Source organism: Bactrocera neohumeralis, chromosome 2 (assembly GCF_024586455.1).
Source record: "Bactrocera neohumeralis isolate Rockhampton chromosome 2, APGP_CSIRO_Bneo_wtdbg2-racon-allhic-juicebox.fasta_v2, whole genome shotgun sequence".
In the NCBI taxonomy this organism is placed as follows: Eukaryota; Metazoa; Arthropoda; class Insecta; order Diptera; family Tephritidae; genus Bactrocera; species Bactrocera neohumeralis.
Window position 1 is genome coordinate 66738678 of NC_065919.1, and position 16356 is coordinate 66755033.

Below are 16356 nucleotides of genomic sequence, written 5' to 3' on the forward strand. Positions count from 1 at the left end.
TTAAATGGTTGCACGGCTAACCGGTGGCATGGCGACACCGGCTGGTTGGCCGATGACTCGCTGGCTGGCTGACTGTAGTTGTTGTTGTTGAGGGTGGCTACTGCCGCACGGCTCGGTCGCAGGCAAAGCAGAAGCGCGCAATCAACGGCTGCAATAATAGTCGTCGCAGCCATAAAATCAGCCAATAATGACAAGACTAGCAGCCGGCGGTGGCGGTGGCAGTGGCAGAGGCGCAACAACAAGTTGAGTGAGACAAGCGCGAAACAATAGCGCACAATGAAGACTTGGATGGCTTGAATTGGCGCTACGGCAGGCAACGATGCGACGGCGGTGGCTTTTTGTGCATTTCAGTTGTGTGCTTGCGTCTGTGAGTAAGGTTTTTTTGTATTTTTGTTAGGTATTAAAATTCTTTTTTCATTTTTTTTTTTTGATGTTTTTTATATATTTTTCAATTCATTTTATATTATTTTATAATATTTAAATATTTTTTTTATTTATTATATTTTTTTTTTACTTTTCATATTACAATGCTATAAGATGCAGTGTGTGGCACGAAACCTGTGACGCAGCGAAAACTGTCAAGCTACAGTCACAAACGTTCAGCAAATGAAAAGTTGCGAAAAAATAAAACCAAAATGTAACTAGTAAAAAAAGTGAAATAAAAAACAACAAAAAAATTTCAAAAAAAACAAGAAAAAGCAAAGTTTATAAGCTAAAAACCTGCAGCCTACGTTGCAACAACCTTTAGCTGGCCTTCACTCGGTTTATATTTATAACACATGCTTTATTGTTGAACTTTACTTTTTTCCTGCTGCTCGCTTGGCTACTTTTCTCTTCATTTTTACTGCCTGCCTGTTGGTGACAATGAGTTTGATGGTGATTTTGATGTCTGTCGTTTAGCGCAGCGCCGACTAAATGCGACACGGTGGGCCAGGCGTGCAGTTTAGACACTCGCTTACATACACACGCACACACATATATGTATACAAGCATTTTGTTTTTTTTTTTTTTTTTGGCTACCTCAGTTTAATTTTATGGTTTGCAACTTGCTTTAGCGCTTCTGCTGCTTCAACCGCTTTTCATTTGCGCCATTGTCTTGTCACTTTATTGACTTTTTGCCAATTTTCTACGCTTTGCGTCACTTGTTGCACGCCTCGTGGTTGTTTAGCAACAATTTTGCAGTATACATATGTATACAATGAAGCAACTAAAGCGTTAAGCGTCGAACTTGAGCTGAAATGCTTATTTTGTAAAGCTCTGGTTTGTTTGTCAACAATTTTTGGTGTAAAAATGTAGTTTAAAAATTCGCAAAAGTGGTTTTTACATGCTGAATTATTTTTAGGAAGTGTGCAGAGTTGATTTCAGGCCGAAAATATGACGCTTTTGTTGCTCGAAACATATGATTTGCTCTGTGAGTATAGTTCATAAGCGAGAGTGGCGGTTATTAAAGCATAATACACTTGCTAGTGGAAAACATAGTATGATGCTTGATAATTTAAGTTTGATTCTTAGCTTAAGTAACGCCAACCGGTGCTTTAGTTTGCATATTTTTCGCCTAACAAAAGACTTAAGCTACAAACTTCGGGAGCAAAAGCTGACGGTAGCATATTTGGAATCATTATTGATCTATTCATGTCAAAAATTCATATTTGAAAAAACAGTTATTTGATAGACACTTTGAATACAAGCGAGTTTTATTTGCTATTTGTTTACCCCAGATTATGTGATCTTCACAAGCTATTTATTCGATTGTTTACGTTCAGAAGTGTGCTGGAACGGAGCCAAGAAATAAATTGTACAATAAGTTGCTGTTTAACGGCTAACCTCAATATCATTTTTTATTCCGTTATTTTCTAAATAAAATTTAGTAAATACAAACTTTGATTTTTTCTCTAAATTTTTTCATTTTCGTTCCATATTAAATTGAGGATTTTGAAATCTAAAATGTATTTATTTAAATTTTTCTACAGGAACCGTGCTGGTGCTACGTGCTTTTCACAATTTGTGCGACATTTAACGTAAAGTGTGCAACGCTTCAAGCCGGATACGGGGTGTGGCGGGGCACAGAGCAAAAAATTAATATACAAAATTATATTAAACTAAACTATAAAAAATAATATTGAAAAAAAAACCGCAGTAAATGAAAATACCTTTAAAAAAACGTCGGATGTGGGTGAAAATGAAGTTTAACTAGCAATTAAACCCTAACACAATGATGTCTAATTTAATTTAAATAAAATCAAATTTATTTAAATTAGGTTTAAATTTCAACAATAATTATAATATACAAACATTTTTTTTTTTTCAATTTTGTTATTTCGAGAATTAATAAATTAAAACGGAAAAACGAAATTTATTAAAATTGGGTAAATTTACATTTCGAAATTATTTTTAATTTCATAAAAAAGTTTATTTTGTTAGTTTAGTTTTAAAAATGTAGTATTGATTTTAATATTTATTATTTTGAGAATTAGTTTATAAGATTGTAGTGGAATTTTTATAAGTTTTCAAACTTATTTAAAAAAAAAAAACTTCTATTATTTTTTTTTTTTTTTATATCTTGAAAATTAGCTTAAGATGTTAGTAAAATACATATTTGCACATAGTTTTTAAATTTATTATTGGTAAGAATATGTTGATTTGTTTCAAAATTTTTATTTTTTTAATATCATAAAAATTGGATTTAGAAAACGGTTGTTCAACTTTTATAAAGATTTCATAATCAATATATCAAAATTTATTTTTGAAAAATATTTTCTAAAAAATATCAAAATATCTAAAAATCTAAAAGATAGCAAAATTTTGCTTAATTTTTTTCTTTTTTATTAAATGTTTCTTTGTTGTATTGTTGTTGCATCTTTTGTAGAAGATAACTGCAAAATTTTATGAAGTTTTCTAATTCATTTTTAAAAACTTTAATTTTGAAAAATATTTTCTGAAAGTTTTAAATGTTTTTGATTAATTTTTATTACTTTTTCGAAACATAGTAACACACTTTTAATAAAATTTTCAAATATCTTATTTCAACATATTTTTTTTAATAATTTCTGAAAATTTTTATTATTTTTTTTGTTTATTAAATGCTTCAGTGAAAATATTGTAGAAGATGGCTGTAAAATTTTTATAAAATCAAATTAATTTATTATTTTTATAATTTCAAATTAATTTTTCCAAAATTTATTTTTCGAAAATATTTTCTGAAAAATTTCAAAATTTTGCTTAATTTTTTTCCTGTTGATTCAATGTTTCTTTGAAATTATTGTAGAAGATGGCTGTGAAATTTTTATGAAGTTGTTTAACTAATTTTTTCAAATTTTTTTTTGAAAAATATTTTTTGCCAATTTTAAATTCTTCTAATTAATAATTGTCTGTCCTCGAAGGATGATTGTACAAAATTTTCAAATTTCTTATTTAAACATATTTTTTGTAAACATTTTCTGAAAGTTTTCCAAATTTTGCTTAATTTTTTGTTTGTATGTTCATTTCTCTAAAAAAATTTTTTGAAACATATTTTTTGGCAGTTTTAAACTCATTTAATTAAATTAAATTAAAAATTAAATGTTTTCAAAAGATGGTTACGCACTTTTAACAATATTTTTCAATATCTAATTTTAATATATGTTTTTGAAAAACATTTTCTGAAAATTTTGAATATTTTGCCTAATTTATTTTTGTTTATCAAATGTACCTTTGAAAATACTGTAAAATTATTTATAGAAAAATTTAAAAAACTATTTCGTCATTGCTTCAATATTAGAGAAGGTATGGCATAGAAGAGAATTTCGAATTCGAAAAAAAGTATATATCGTCACCTAAAATGCAAAATAACGTAACAACATTTTCGAAAATTTACAGCGGCGTGAATGAAACACGAAATAAAATATATATATTGGTTAAAACTGGTTCATATATGAGCGCAGAACCTGAAAATGTTTGGACATATGTAATATTATGTATGTAATTTGAAGTAGTGAAGCGTAATCAATAGGATACTCAAAATCGATTTTTTTGATGATACGTTATTTTGCATTTTAGGTGACGATATGTATATTTACGCACATTTTTTTTACGTTTGAACACGACTTAGCATTGCATACTTAATGAAATCATAATATATAGTCGATGAAACTGTCTAACAGAAAAAAATCAGTATTTTCACGAAAGAAATGCCTCTCGGCTATTAGAAACTCCAAAAAATATATTTTTGCTTCATTCAAAAGCCTTTTTTAACGATTTTCTAAGATTCCTGTACACAAATACATACGTACTCTATACTGACAAAAACAAATTTTCAACCAAAATGCGCGTAAATTTGTATTTTTTAATTAATAAGAGGAAATTGCGTACATTAGACCAAATATTAAATTTAACTTAGCAAAAATGTCCATTAAAAAGAGGATGCCGCGCAAAGGAGCAAAAAGTGAGCACGCATAAATGCACCTAAACATGTAGAGCTATCAGATGCATGTGTGCCAAAAAAACTGACAAGTGCTCAAGCACAGCCGAAGAAGAGCAAAAAGGTATGCCAATACAAACAAGATACAAAAAAGTGAGCGAAGAGTAAAACAGACAGCGGAAAGAGCCTCAATGTTGGAGGAGTTTCAGCAATAATGAAATGCAGCTGAACTTACACATTTGTATGTAGTATGGACAAACACACATTTAAGACCAAGCGAAAGTTATGCATAAAAGAGACGTCACTGGCAAAAACAAAAACAAAAAAATTGTAGCAGAATAGTAGCAAAGCTGTTTAAGGCGGCAGGTGCAGCGGAATTGTGACGCGCCACAACGAACGCACTGCCAAATGCAAAGATGTGGCACATAAAATACAACAACAACTAGAACAACTAGTACAGTGAAGTAAAAAAGCAGTAGCTGTGGCGGTTTGCAATGAAATAGCCGGCATACAGGGAGTTGCAGCAGTAATGAGCAATGCGTTGAGTGCATTTGTTGCAAGCGCCAAATAAAGAGACATTAATTTATAAAACAATAACAACAACAATTTGTAGTGGGAAAGTATGCAAGAAATGCAGCTTTCATTGTTAACAGCACAGCGGCAAAATGCTCGCATGCAAATGAGCGCACAGCTGAAATGGGGGAGGCCTGAGGCTGCAGCAGCAGAAAACACACAAGTGCTTAGCTTGTAAGAAAGCGAGCATAAAGCGAAACATGTGTTTGCGTTGACATTGCGAATTTTCGCACGCGCATAAAAATCGTCGCACTTCAAAAGCAACAACAACAAAATAATTAAAGTAAAGCATTATATGGCAAGCGAAAGCCATTTGCATAAGCGCAGCTTGACTGCAGCGCCGCGCAACGTTTTGTTGGCTGGCATGCGGAAGCGCGTAGGTGAAGGGTTGACGCACACACCTACCAACCGCACGAGCGCTCGCTGAGAGCGGGCGCGAACGCATGCGATTTATTGTGCATGTTTAAGTGCGGGAAAAATTTTTCGCATTTCCTCTGCGCTGAAGCTGAGTGCCATTGCTGGGGCGTAGAAATGGAACGGAAACCGGCATGAGTAGACAAGTGGCGTGGCGTGTAAGATAAGCGCGACTGCGTACAGCAAATAGTTGAGATGCTTTTCTGAAGGGGTTTTCTTCGTTACCTCTATTTTGAAAAGGCAGCTCTTGAAAGGAGCTAAAAGTTAAGTGCGTGAGATTCTCACGAAAAGTCACGAAAGCGGGTGGAGATGATTGTTTTGTAATAAATTTTTTTGTTGAAATCAAGTGCGCTTAATATTTCAATATTTTGCTTAATTGGGTAACAAAACATACACAGTTATTATTTTACGTTTGCTTATTTGTGATTTTTTTTTGTAATTATGTGGATTGCTGTCACATAAAATCGCTATTCAATTGAATTTTTTAAGTTTTCTTTAAGTTAGTGACAATTTTTCCGAATTTATTTATATTTTTTTTTAATTTCGCAGTTTTTTTGCAGTGTATTTCTTACTTTTTCATTTCCTCCAAAGTAAACTTTTGCACAATGAACCCTTTAGTGTGTTGAAAATATTTTTTTTAATATATACATATGAATCATACTAAAATATAATTAAAAGATATAAAAAAAATTAAATACACTGTAAAAAATAATATTAACTTAAAAATATTTGTGTTAGTAAAAACATTTACTGAATAACAAAAGGGGTAACGGTATTAATAATGAATGTTCTGAGCATAGTAGTGCCTATGATTACACTGATTACTTGATTAATTATACTTTTCAATTACTATTGAAACATTTTTTTATAATAGAACTTAGTAATAATCCTCTGTTCCGATTACCACTAAATATTTGAATTACTAAAAAAACTACATTTGAATCATTACTTTAACAATTACTAATGATTGTAATGATTACAAAATTATGTAATATAAAAAATTTTAATATTTTTTCAAATAAACAAAATGTATTAATAATTTTCTGTTCCGGTTACATTACCATTACCATTAAATATTTCAATTACTTAGCTAGTAATGCACTTTAAAATTTTTATTTTTAATTACGATGGGTTTTTCCGTGATAACATTTAACTATATTGTAATCATTACAATTACTTGAACAATTACTAATGATTGTAATGATTACAAAACAATGTAATTTAAAAATTTTGATTATTTTTTCAAATAAACTAAATTTAGCTATAATTTTCTATTCGGGTTACATTACCATTACCATTAAATATTTCAATTATCTTGCTAGTAATGTACTTCAAAATTTTTATTCTTAATTACGATGGGCTTTTCCCTAATAACATATAACTATATTGTAATCAATTATTATTAGTAATTGTAATGATTACAAAATAATGTAATGTAAAAAAGTAATATTTTTTTCATACACATTATTCATTTTCAAATTCATAGCAAGTCATAAATATCAAAATGTATTCATTTATTTTAATTTAAATACTAGTATTCCATTATACCTAATAAAAAACAGATTACTCTAGAATAGTTTGATTTTCAATAAGGTAATCATAGGCACAACGCCGCTCCTGTTTGACAAATACAAATATTATTCACCCACACCATCACATTTGCATATGAAATGGGTCAGTTTTTTGTCTTGCTTACCCGCACTGGTTCTCGGTTTCGTACGCGCCGGCTTCACATCCTGACTATGGCTATGCGCGTGGCCGTGCGTATGATGGCTATGACCATGCCCATGCCCATGACCGTGACTAGACGACATATTGCCGCCCAAACTGCCACCGCTCAGGCCGCCTAAACCAAGGCTGCCGCCGCCGCTACTGCCACCCCCGCCACTCATACCACTAGCACCACCACCACCAATACCACCATGACTCTGCCCCAGACCGGACGACACACCCGCCGACGCGCCACCACCCATCATATGATGATGCGTGTGATGACCGCCCGACATGCTGTGCCGCGCTGCAGCCGCCGCTGCCATTGAGGAACTTTGAAACATACCCGCCGCAGCTGCAGCGGCCGCCTGATGATGTGCCACCGCCGCTGAGGTGTTGGCCAAATGATGATGCGCCGCATATGAGGCATAAGTGCCATCATAGCCACCCATAGCACTCGCGCTGCTGCCGGCGCTGCCAAGCGACGAGTTCGCTGTGAGTCCATTACCGCCGAGACCCACACCGAGGCCACTACTGCTGCTGCTATTGCCTAAACTGTTGGCGTAGTGCGCTTGCGCGGTGCCATCGAATAGGCTGGAGCCGTTCAGGGCGGAGATGGTATTGGCGCTGGAGGAGTGTGCGTGTACATTGTGACTGCTGTTATTCGCTGAGGACGCGGAGTTGTTGTTATTATTATTGTTCGCGTTACTGTTGTTATTGCTGCTGCCGTTGTTGTTGTGCGAACTACTCGCTGTATTATTGTTGTTGTTATTTGTATTATTATTATTGTTGTTGGTACCTTCACGTTGCTTTGGCGCCGCCGAGGATTGCTGGCTGCCGTTGTGCGTCAGGCTGCCGAGGCCGTTCTGTATGGCGGGTTTTATGTCCAGCGCACAACTCGTGTCCGCTATTGAGGTAGTGCCGGTCGATTGCGCTTGGTGCATGAATGCGTTCACAACGGCCTGTGGAAGAGAAAGAGAGCGTATTAAAGGATGAAAAAAAAAATTAAAAAGTAATAGACAATGAGGGTAAGTTGAGGTTTGAAATTAAAAAAGTATTTTTTCTCTTAATATTTGCTGAGTATTTTTATGTACTTTTTAGTATTACTATAAGTTTGATTAGATTTTTTTATTGTTTTATTTGAGACAAAATTTATAGGAAAAGTTAATGAACTTTTCATTAAATTCAATATTTACAAATTAATTTAAAAAATTTGTTTCAAAACCAATATATTTAATATCAATAGTTTATTTTATTAATTTTTTTTAATTTCTTTATTGTTACTAATTTTTATTTTAGTTTTTTGTGCATATTTTTAATTAATATGAATTCTTTGTTTGTTTTATTTATAGTATGTTCTTAGTTTTTTTAATTTCTTAATTATTACTAAATTTTATTTTAATTATGTCTGAATGTTTTTAATTAATTTTAATTTAATTTAATTATTATTTTTTTTATATTTATGTTCTTAATTTTTTTTTCAACTTAATATTATTTAATTTTTTTGTGAATTTTTTAATTTTAATTTATTTAATTCTTTTTATATATTTTGTTCTTACTTTTTTTAGTTTCTTAATTATTACTAATTTTTATTTTAATTTTTTTTTGAATGTTTTTAATTAATTTTAATCTAATTTAATTAGTTTTTTTAATATTTATTTTCATTTTAATTTTTTTTGAATGTTTTTAATTAATTTTAATTTAATTTCATTATTTTTTTTAAATTTATATTCTTAATTTTTTTAAATTTCTCAATTATTACTAATTTTAATTTATTTTAATTTTTTATGAATGTTTTTAATTAATTTTAATTTAATTTAATTTTTTTATATTTTTTTCTTACTTTTTTAATTTCTTAATTATAACTAATTTTTATTTTAATTTTTTTAATGTTTTTAATTTAATTTTTGTTATTTTTTTTTTTTTTTTTTTTTTTTAATATTTAATTTTCATTTTAATTTTTTTTGAATGTTTTTAATTAATTTTAATTAATTTAAATTCTTTATTCTTTATGTTCTTAATTTTTTTAATTTCTTAATTGTTACCAAGTTTTATTTTAATTTTATCTGAACGTTTTTAATTAATTTTAATTTAATTTAATTATTTTTTTTAAATTTATGTTCTTACTTTTTTTATTTAATTTTTAACTAATTTTATGTTTGTATGCTAATTTTTTATATTCTTATTTTTTTTAATGTTTTGAAATCAAGTTCTAAATTTACGATTTTTTCATTTCCCTATTTATTTTCAATAAATATCTTCCCTAAATAATAATCTCAATATTCGGCAATTATTCTTCGACATTACTTTGATTGCGCTTACCTGATACTCCGATGGACCGGTTTGTACTGAATCGGGTGTGGAATCCTTTGGCGGTGTCGGTGGGAATGGAAATGAATGTTGGCCCGCCGTCGTCTGATGGCTTTGGCCAATTTGGCCGACCTTATGGTCCACTTGCGGATCTTGGGGGCATGCAAACGGACTGCCCCATGGGCTGGCGGGTGCGAATGATTTATGCTCGCTGGTAAGCCACGAACCGAGAGGCGGATGAAAGTGCGGCCGACACACTTGCGGTGATGTATGGGACGATGGCATACGGGATGCTGCAAAGACAACGCAAAAACAAAAACAACGATTATAGAATCAATATTACAAAAACAGCACTTAAAATACAACGACAACAATGAAGAATTACGAAATTTAATCAAGAAAAAAACTGCCGCTGCAATTATTTTGCATAACTGTAGCAATGTGTTTACATAAATTAAAGATAATCGCGCGCATTAAATCAATTATGGGAAAATTTATTTAAAAAGTAACGCCAAAAAATCGGCTTGATAATAAAATTACGCGCGAAAAATTACAAAACAGTTGTGGCCAACTGGCGCAGGCGCAATGCAAGCGTTGGAGGCGGGTCGCCGAAGTGCGAGACCAGAAGCGATAAAATTTCTATAATAAATGACGTTTTAAAAATTTGTGGCAACAGCGCGACCACACATACATACACACACACGTATGTGTGCAATAAATAATTTATAGCCACGGCTGTATGGCACCGTCCAATTGTTGTATGCTCCGCGTCGAGCAATGCAAAGCTGCCACGGCCCATACAGCGACAGCGGCAAAGCCATCGATCGTGCGATCGGCCGATCGTTCGATTGATCGCACCACACAGTATAAATTCGCCTGAAGCTTCTGTGCGCTGTGTTGGTATGCTGCCACCGAACGTCATGCAACACAATGCTTGCGTCTGCGCGCTGTTTTGCATACAAAGGCGCTGCGGCGGCGGCAAGTGTTGCCGAGACAAACACACACTCTGTGTTAAGGTGAATTTTGTGTTTGTTGCTATTTTTATGCCGCGCTGCTATGCGGCGTGTGCATTGTCATAAATTGTTTAATTTGTATCATAAACAATCGCGTTAAACTTTATCCCTAAGCCATGCGGAGATCGATCAAGCCGCCGCTGCCGCCAATACACACTGCGCGCTGCACTTGCATCATTTGTGTGGCAAGTGAGGCGTTTTTGTTGTACGGCAGTAGTGTGCGCGTTAATGCGTCCACAACAACAAAGCTGCCACCGCGTGTTGTCAAGAACTGCCGCCAATTGCAGCTTCTGCTGTCTGGCCGAGCGGCCAAGCGGCCATGTGGCAGGCACTTGGAATGATTCATGCCGCATTTGCTCCCATTTCCACTTTGATTATTTCTTGCACCTCAGCAAGGCTCTTTACGCGCGCGCACACGCTTTGTACCTGGTAGCGTTGTAAGCTAATGCTTTTTGAAATGTATAATTTAGCAGACACCAAGTGAGATTTATGTGGCATGCTGTTGGCGCTTTGCGTTGCATTATATATTTGGATTATGCTTATTTTTCGCTTTTTAATGTTATTTAATTTTTGTTTTGCCACAGTTTGGTGTGTGCAAATTATTAATACAAAGTATAATGCATGCGCAGCTGTGCCAGCAACTTGCAACAATATGGTTTTCCGCATCAGCTGTCCTGTTATGGCAATTTGCCGCGATCCTGTCGTGCAACACACCACAAACGTTTGACTGGCAGGCGAAATGCAATGTTATTATCATTATTATCATTGATTCTAAGCCGCGAGCGGCAAATAATAACTTCAATTCATATGTGTGGCATACACGTGTGTGTATGTGTGTGAAGGCAAGGCGAGTAGCATAGCAAATGAAGTGGATTGCGCAGAGTTAAGCGCTGCTGTGCACTTTTCAAAAGTTTATTGCTGCATATGTACTTAGCCGTATATATATGTATCTACTATAGTAATCTTATAGAAATGTGTTGGAGCCTTGTGTGATAAAAATGACAGTAAATGTTTACGAAATAAGTAGGATTTTTTTATAATATCTTTTAAATGCAAGTTTTGGCTTAATAACAAAAATAGTTGATGAGATAATGAAATTAATTTAATAGATTACCAGCCTCATCAAATAGTAGTAGAAAAGGGAGTAGAAAAAGTAGTAGAAATATAAAAGAAACGCGCATAAAAATAGTTAGGAAGATAGATAAGCATAGATATAACCTAACCAAAAAAGTAGTAGAAAAGGTAGTGGAAAAGAGAGACGAAAAATTAGTAGAAAATACGGTATAAAGGCACATAAAAATTGATAAACAGGAAAATAGATGAAAAGAGAGATAACAAAATAGTAGTAGAATAAGGAGTAGCAAAAGTAGTAGAAAAATACATAAAATATAGAGATTCATTTAACATATATATCGGTAAACAGAAGGATAGATGAAAAGAGAGATAACAAAATAGTAGTAGAATATGGAGTAGAAAAAGTAGTAGAAAATTACATAAAATATAGAGATTAATTTAACCTACCTATCGGTATTGTCAGAAAAAAGTATTACTTATTACTATTACTAAATTCTTAGAGTACTTTTGCTAAAAAGTATATGTCGAAAATCAGCAAAAAAAAATATAATAAAATAAAATACTAAAATTATAATAAAAAACTTAAAACTCCGTGTGAAAATCATTACTCAAATCGAGTATTAAAAAAATTTAACTCAGCAAAAATGAGACCACTAAAAGTCATATGTTATCGGAATTAGAAAATTAGCAACAAAATATGTATTAAATCCAACGAAGAAAATAATGCTTAAAAGCATTAACGATTGCTAAATCTGGATAGTTCCAAGAAAATTATTGATCGAGGAAACATTTCACAAAATTTTTATATATAAGAATTACTGAAATTGCATTGAAAATTTTGTTTTTTGTTGCAAATGTGAGAGGAAATTTGAATTTTTATATTTTAATATTTTTAGAGGCGGGTTTTATTTATTTTTTTTTTTGAAAATATGTATCAAAATTATACTATACATACATACATCTGTACGTATACCCTTATATATCACATTACAACAACAATTATGCGCAACTTTCTACGAATTTCAATTGCCTTGCTGCCACTTGTAATTTATATTAGCCTCTACACTGCAACACATACACACTACTGGCTTTGTGGCACAATCATTACAAGAGGCCTTAACTTACAGCACAACAGATCGTGATGGATTATGCGCTTGTGATTGATTATGTGCTTGCTGGTGGAGTACGAAAAAGGCAAAATACATACAAAAAAAAATTTAATAACATTTAATATTGGCCATAAAACAGCGGCAAAGCAATAATATCGGCACAACATCGACGCACTTCAACACAGATCGCGAAAAAGATGAGCCACTGTCAAGACGGCAGCCGGTAATAGCGAAAGCAACGGCAGCCAAGCGGACAGCAGCAGCATTATTCATCTAACTGGCCGCATACAAATGTAGCTGCTGAAGCGGCAGCATGCGTGGTTACTACCGATGCGGCGACGTCGGCTGTGGCCGGTTGCTGCTGCTGTGAATGCTGTTCTTGTTGCTGTTGCTGCTGTTGTTTGTGGTGAGTGCCGTTGCGCGATCTTGTCGATCGTTGCGCTTGATAATTCCCATTTGATTATCCTAATAACAGTTCTTTAGCCAATATTATATGTACGTGTGCCTGATTATAGATATTATGTGGCAGCAATTGTGGCATGGCCGTGCTGCCTCTGCAGCGACGAATGACGAGCGCCTGGCCTCTAAGTGGCTTCAGGTGCTTTGCGCGTAAAAGGCTTTTTTTCCATTTTATTTTCCCTTCCAGCGGCGCACATTTTCGCATTTTTTGTCTCGCATTTTGTGTTAGGGCCGTGGCGAGTGTGTGCGTTTGCGGGGAGCGCAGCTGAACGGCAATGAAAATGATTATTGAATTAAAATACACGTACGATTTCAAGCAGTGTGGACCTGCCATTGTTATTTTGTTGTTTTTGTTGTGGTAGTTATTGCGCTTGTCTAAATATTAAAGCAGCAGACGGACAAACAAACAAACGGATTTATGGCAGTTGCTTGCCTGATCAATCGCTGGGCGCGAGCGCAAGATCACGTGATCACAACACGTTCAGCGCTAGTCAGCGCATCCGTGAAAGCACTAATTTTTCATATATTTATATAATTTTGTTTTTATTTGTTTTTCATTTTTTTCTTGTGCCACAACTATTGATTTGCGCCCATTGATGACTTAACAATTGGCTTATTGTGCGAAGTGATCTTGTGATCAGTGAATAATCTACAAAACAACAATAAAAAATACAAATAAAAATGTCCGAAATATGAGCACATAATTTGTTGCACTCAAAACGCGCACTCGTGTTGGCACACTTGCCACAACACTTGCCACATTCGCGCGTCAACTGTATGCGCATCAAGGAAATCAGCGCAAAACACTTGATTTTAAGCATGGAGAAGACGTTCAAGGAAAAACCGTATATTCAAGCATTGTTTCGACGTGCAAAGGGCGGCGCCTGTACAAGCTTGCCACAAACGTGTGCGTCATTAATGCAATAATACGCTATATAATTTGCCTTGGTTGCAAGTTGAAAATTATAGGTTGTTTGCGAGCAACAAAATAAAATTTTTTAAAAATAGCAAAAAACAAAAACAATAATAAAATTGAAATAATACATGTTGTGAGTTGCTGTTGGGGAATGCGCAAAAATATACAACTTAGTTGTACTCGTATGTTTATTAATTGTTTTATTTTATTTTTAATTTTTTTTTCCTGCACTGCCACTTTAATTGCATCACACATCTCAACATACATACATACACACACAAACAAACACCGACCGCCGCACAACGTGCGAATTGTTACGGCAATTTTTGCCGCGCATGCGCAATTGCCCATACGCACGCATACACACACATGCATATTCATCGCGGCACACATATGTATGCATATGTGTATGTGTATTTTTTTCACAGCCGCAAATTAATAAGGTGTCAATTTATGATGTGTGCGATGCTGTGCCGATAAGCGCGCTGGTGAGAAATTAAGTCATAACTGTGCGCGCGGCGGTTGTGCGTGTGGCATGCTGCTTAGTGCAGTGATTGCATATTACTTTTTGCTTGTGTAATTGTATACCAAAATATATACTTAGAGCGCGCATAGAAATTGCTTTTTCCATATTTTATTAGTTTTTCCAGCAATTGGTGCGTGTGCGCGCCGTGTACAATTTGTTATTTTCGCGGCAAATTAGCGGTTTGCGGCGCGTGAAAACCAGCTAAGCAAAAGCCAAACTGGGTGTTGGGTATTTAATCACTGGAAAATTTCTTTCACACTTTGGAAATGTAGACTAATATGTATTTAAACGAATATGCTTGAATGTCATTGCAGTTTGAAGGAAAAACTGGAAATTGTTGCAATTTGTTGTGCTATAAATATTATTCAATATAAAAATAGTTGTTGTAAAAAAGAGTTTTATTAAGCAAAAAAACCTAACATACGCTCATAATATGAGTATTTGAATTCTGCTAGTAGATCTCATAAAGCTTTCACAATTAAATCTAGTAGATATTGAAAAAGCTTTAAAGCTTGAAGTGTCCCAAAGGGCTTTCATATTTTTCAAATATATTCAAATGTATAAAAATTTATAAAATTGTCTTTTTCGATATCATAAACTTTACTAGTTAAAACTAGTTGATATGGTAAAAGCTTTTAGCTTTCCCAAAGAGCTTTCATAAATTTTAAACATATTAAAATGCATAAAAATTATTTAGTAGTGTTAAATTGAAAAGCGTTTACCATTTTAAGGAAAGCTTTCATTTCTAAACAAAACAAGAGCAATGCTTAGGGAAGATCTTTCACTGTGAGCTTTCATACAAACAAGCTTTCACAAGGTGTTTATTTCAACATGTTTTTAGCTAATTTTGACTTCATAGGAACATTGTAGGTACATTTATATCTCTGTAGTGAGCTTTCATTATTTTTGAACTGAAGCTTTCATGTCAAAAAGTAACTTATTGGCTTTCATCATTATCGAGCTGAAGCTTTTATGTTCAGAAACAGTTTTTTCGTCTGATTTAGCTGCTTTAAACAAGACAAGAGAAGTGTCAACACTCACTTTAGTTAGGGAAGATATATCACTGTGAGCTTTCATACAAACGAGCTTTCACAAGCTGCTTGTTTCAACATGTGTTTAACGAATTTTCACCGCATAGAAGCATTGTAAGTGCGTTTATATCTCTGTAGTGAGCTTTCATAATTTTTGAACTGAAGCTTTCATGCCAAGAAGTAACTTATTGGCTTTCATAATTATTGAACTGAAGCTTTCATATTAAGCAGTAATATATTACGAGTATTTTTTAGAAACAATGCATAGCAAAAAAGTAGCGTAAACACACATATGAATCTATAGAAAACTTTCACTAATATTAAGCTTCGGTTTTCATGCTAATTTTGCGTATAAGTATGACATTCAAGCGTATGTTTCCCACAAATATAATTATGTGATTTTTAGATTCGAAATATTTGCAGTTGGAAATCATATTTGAAATCTTCCGTTAATGCGTTATCTCATACGCCGCATTCTTTGAGAATAATACTCTCAACACTCAAAGATATAATATAAATATATTAAATTAAAACAATTACGCATAATCACACTTATTATACGCCCCATATAACTCACATTCGTGTCTTTTGTCTGCAATTAATCGCAACCTTTCCGACCCACTTTCATCGTCACTCACCACAAGTATTCATTTAACGCTTAAATACACGATATTATTTATCCAACTAATTCGCAAGTAATTTGAATTGTATAAATCATGTTCAACGCTGGTAACACCCTCAACACACACACATATACACACAGGCGCGCGTTCGTACGTGTGGCTAACAAATCAAAGTAAATTAATGCAAATACTTAGATATGTA

At 33.4% G+C, this 16356-nt stretch overlaps 1 protein-coding gene across 2 annotated transcripts in view; it reads right to left on the minus strand.

Moving 5' to 3' along the window:
• The window catches only part of LOC126766652 (GATA-binding factor C), a 136844-nt gene that overhangs the window by 63249 nt on the left and 57239 nt on the right, over window positions 1-16356 (minus strand). Inside the window, exons 3-4 of one of the 2 annotated variants that reach the window (XM_050484406.1) lie at window positions 9416-9696; window positions 7893-8055 (exon numbers count right to left, since the gene is read on the minus strand). In XM_050484406.1, coding sequence (XP_050340363.1) covers window positions 7893-8055; window positions 9416-9696 — 444 coding nt within the window. Of the gene's footprint in view, window positions 1-7079; window positions 8056-9415; window positions 9697-16356 lie in introns of both variants that reach the window. The other variant, XM_050484401.1, reaches the window with a different exon arrangement.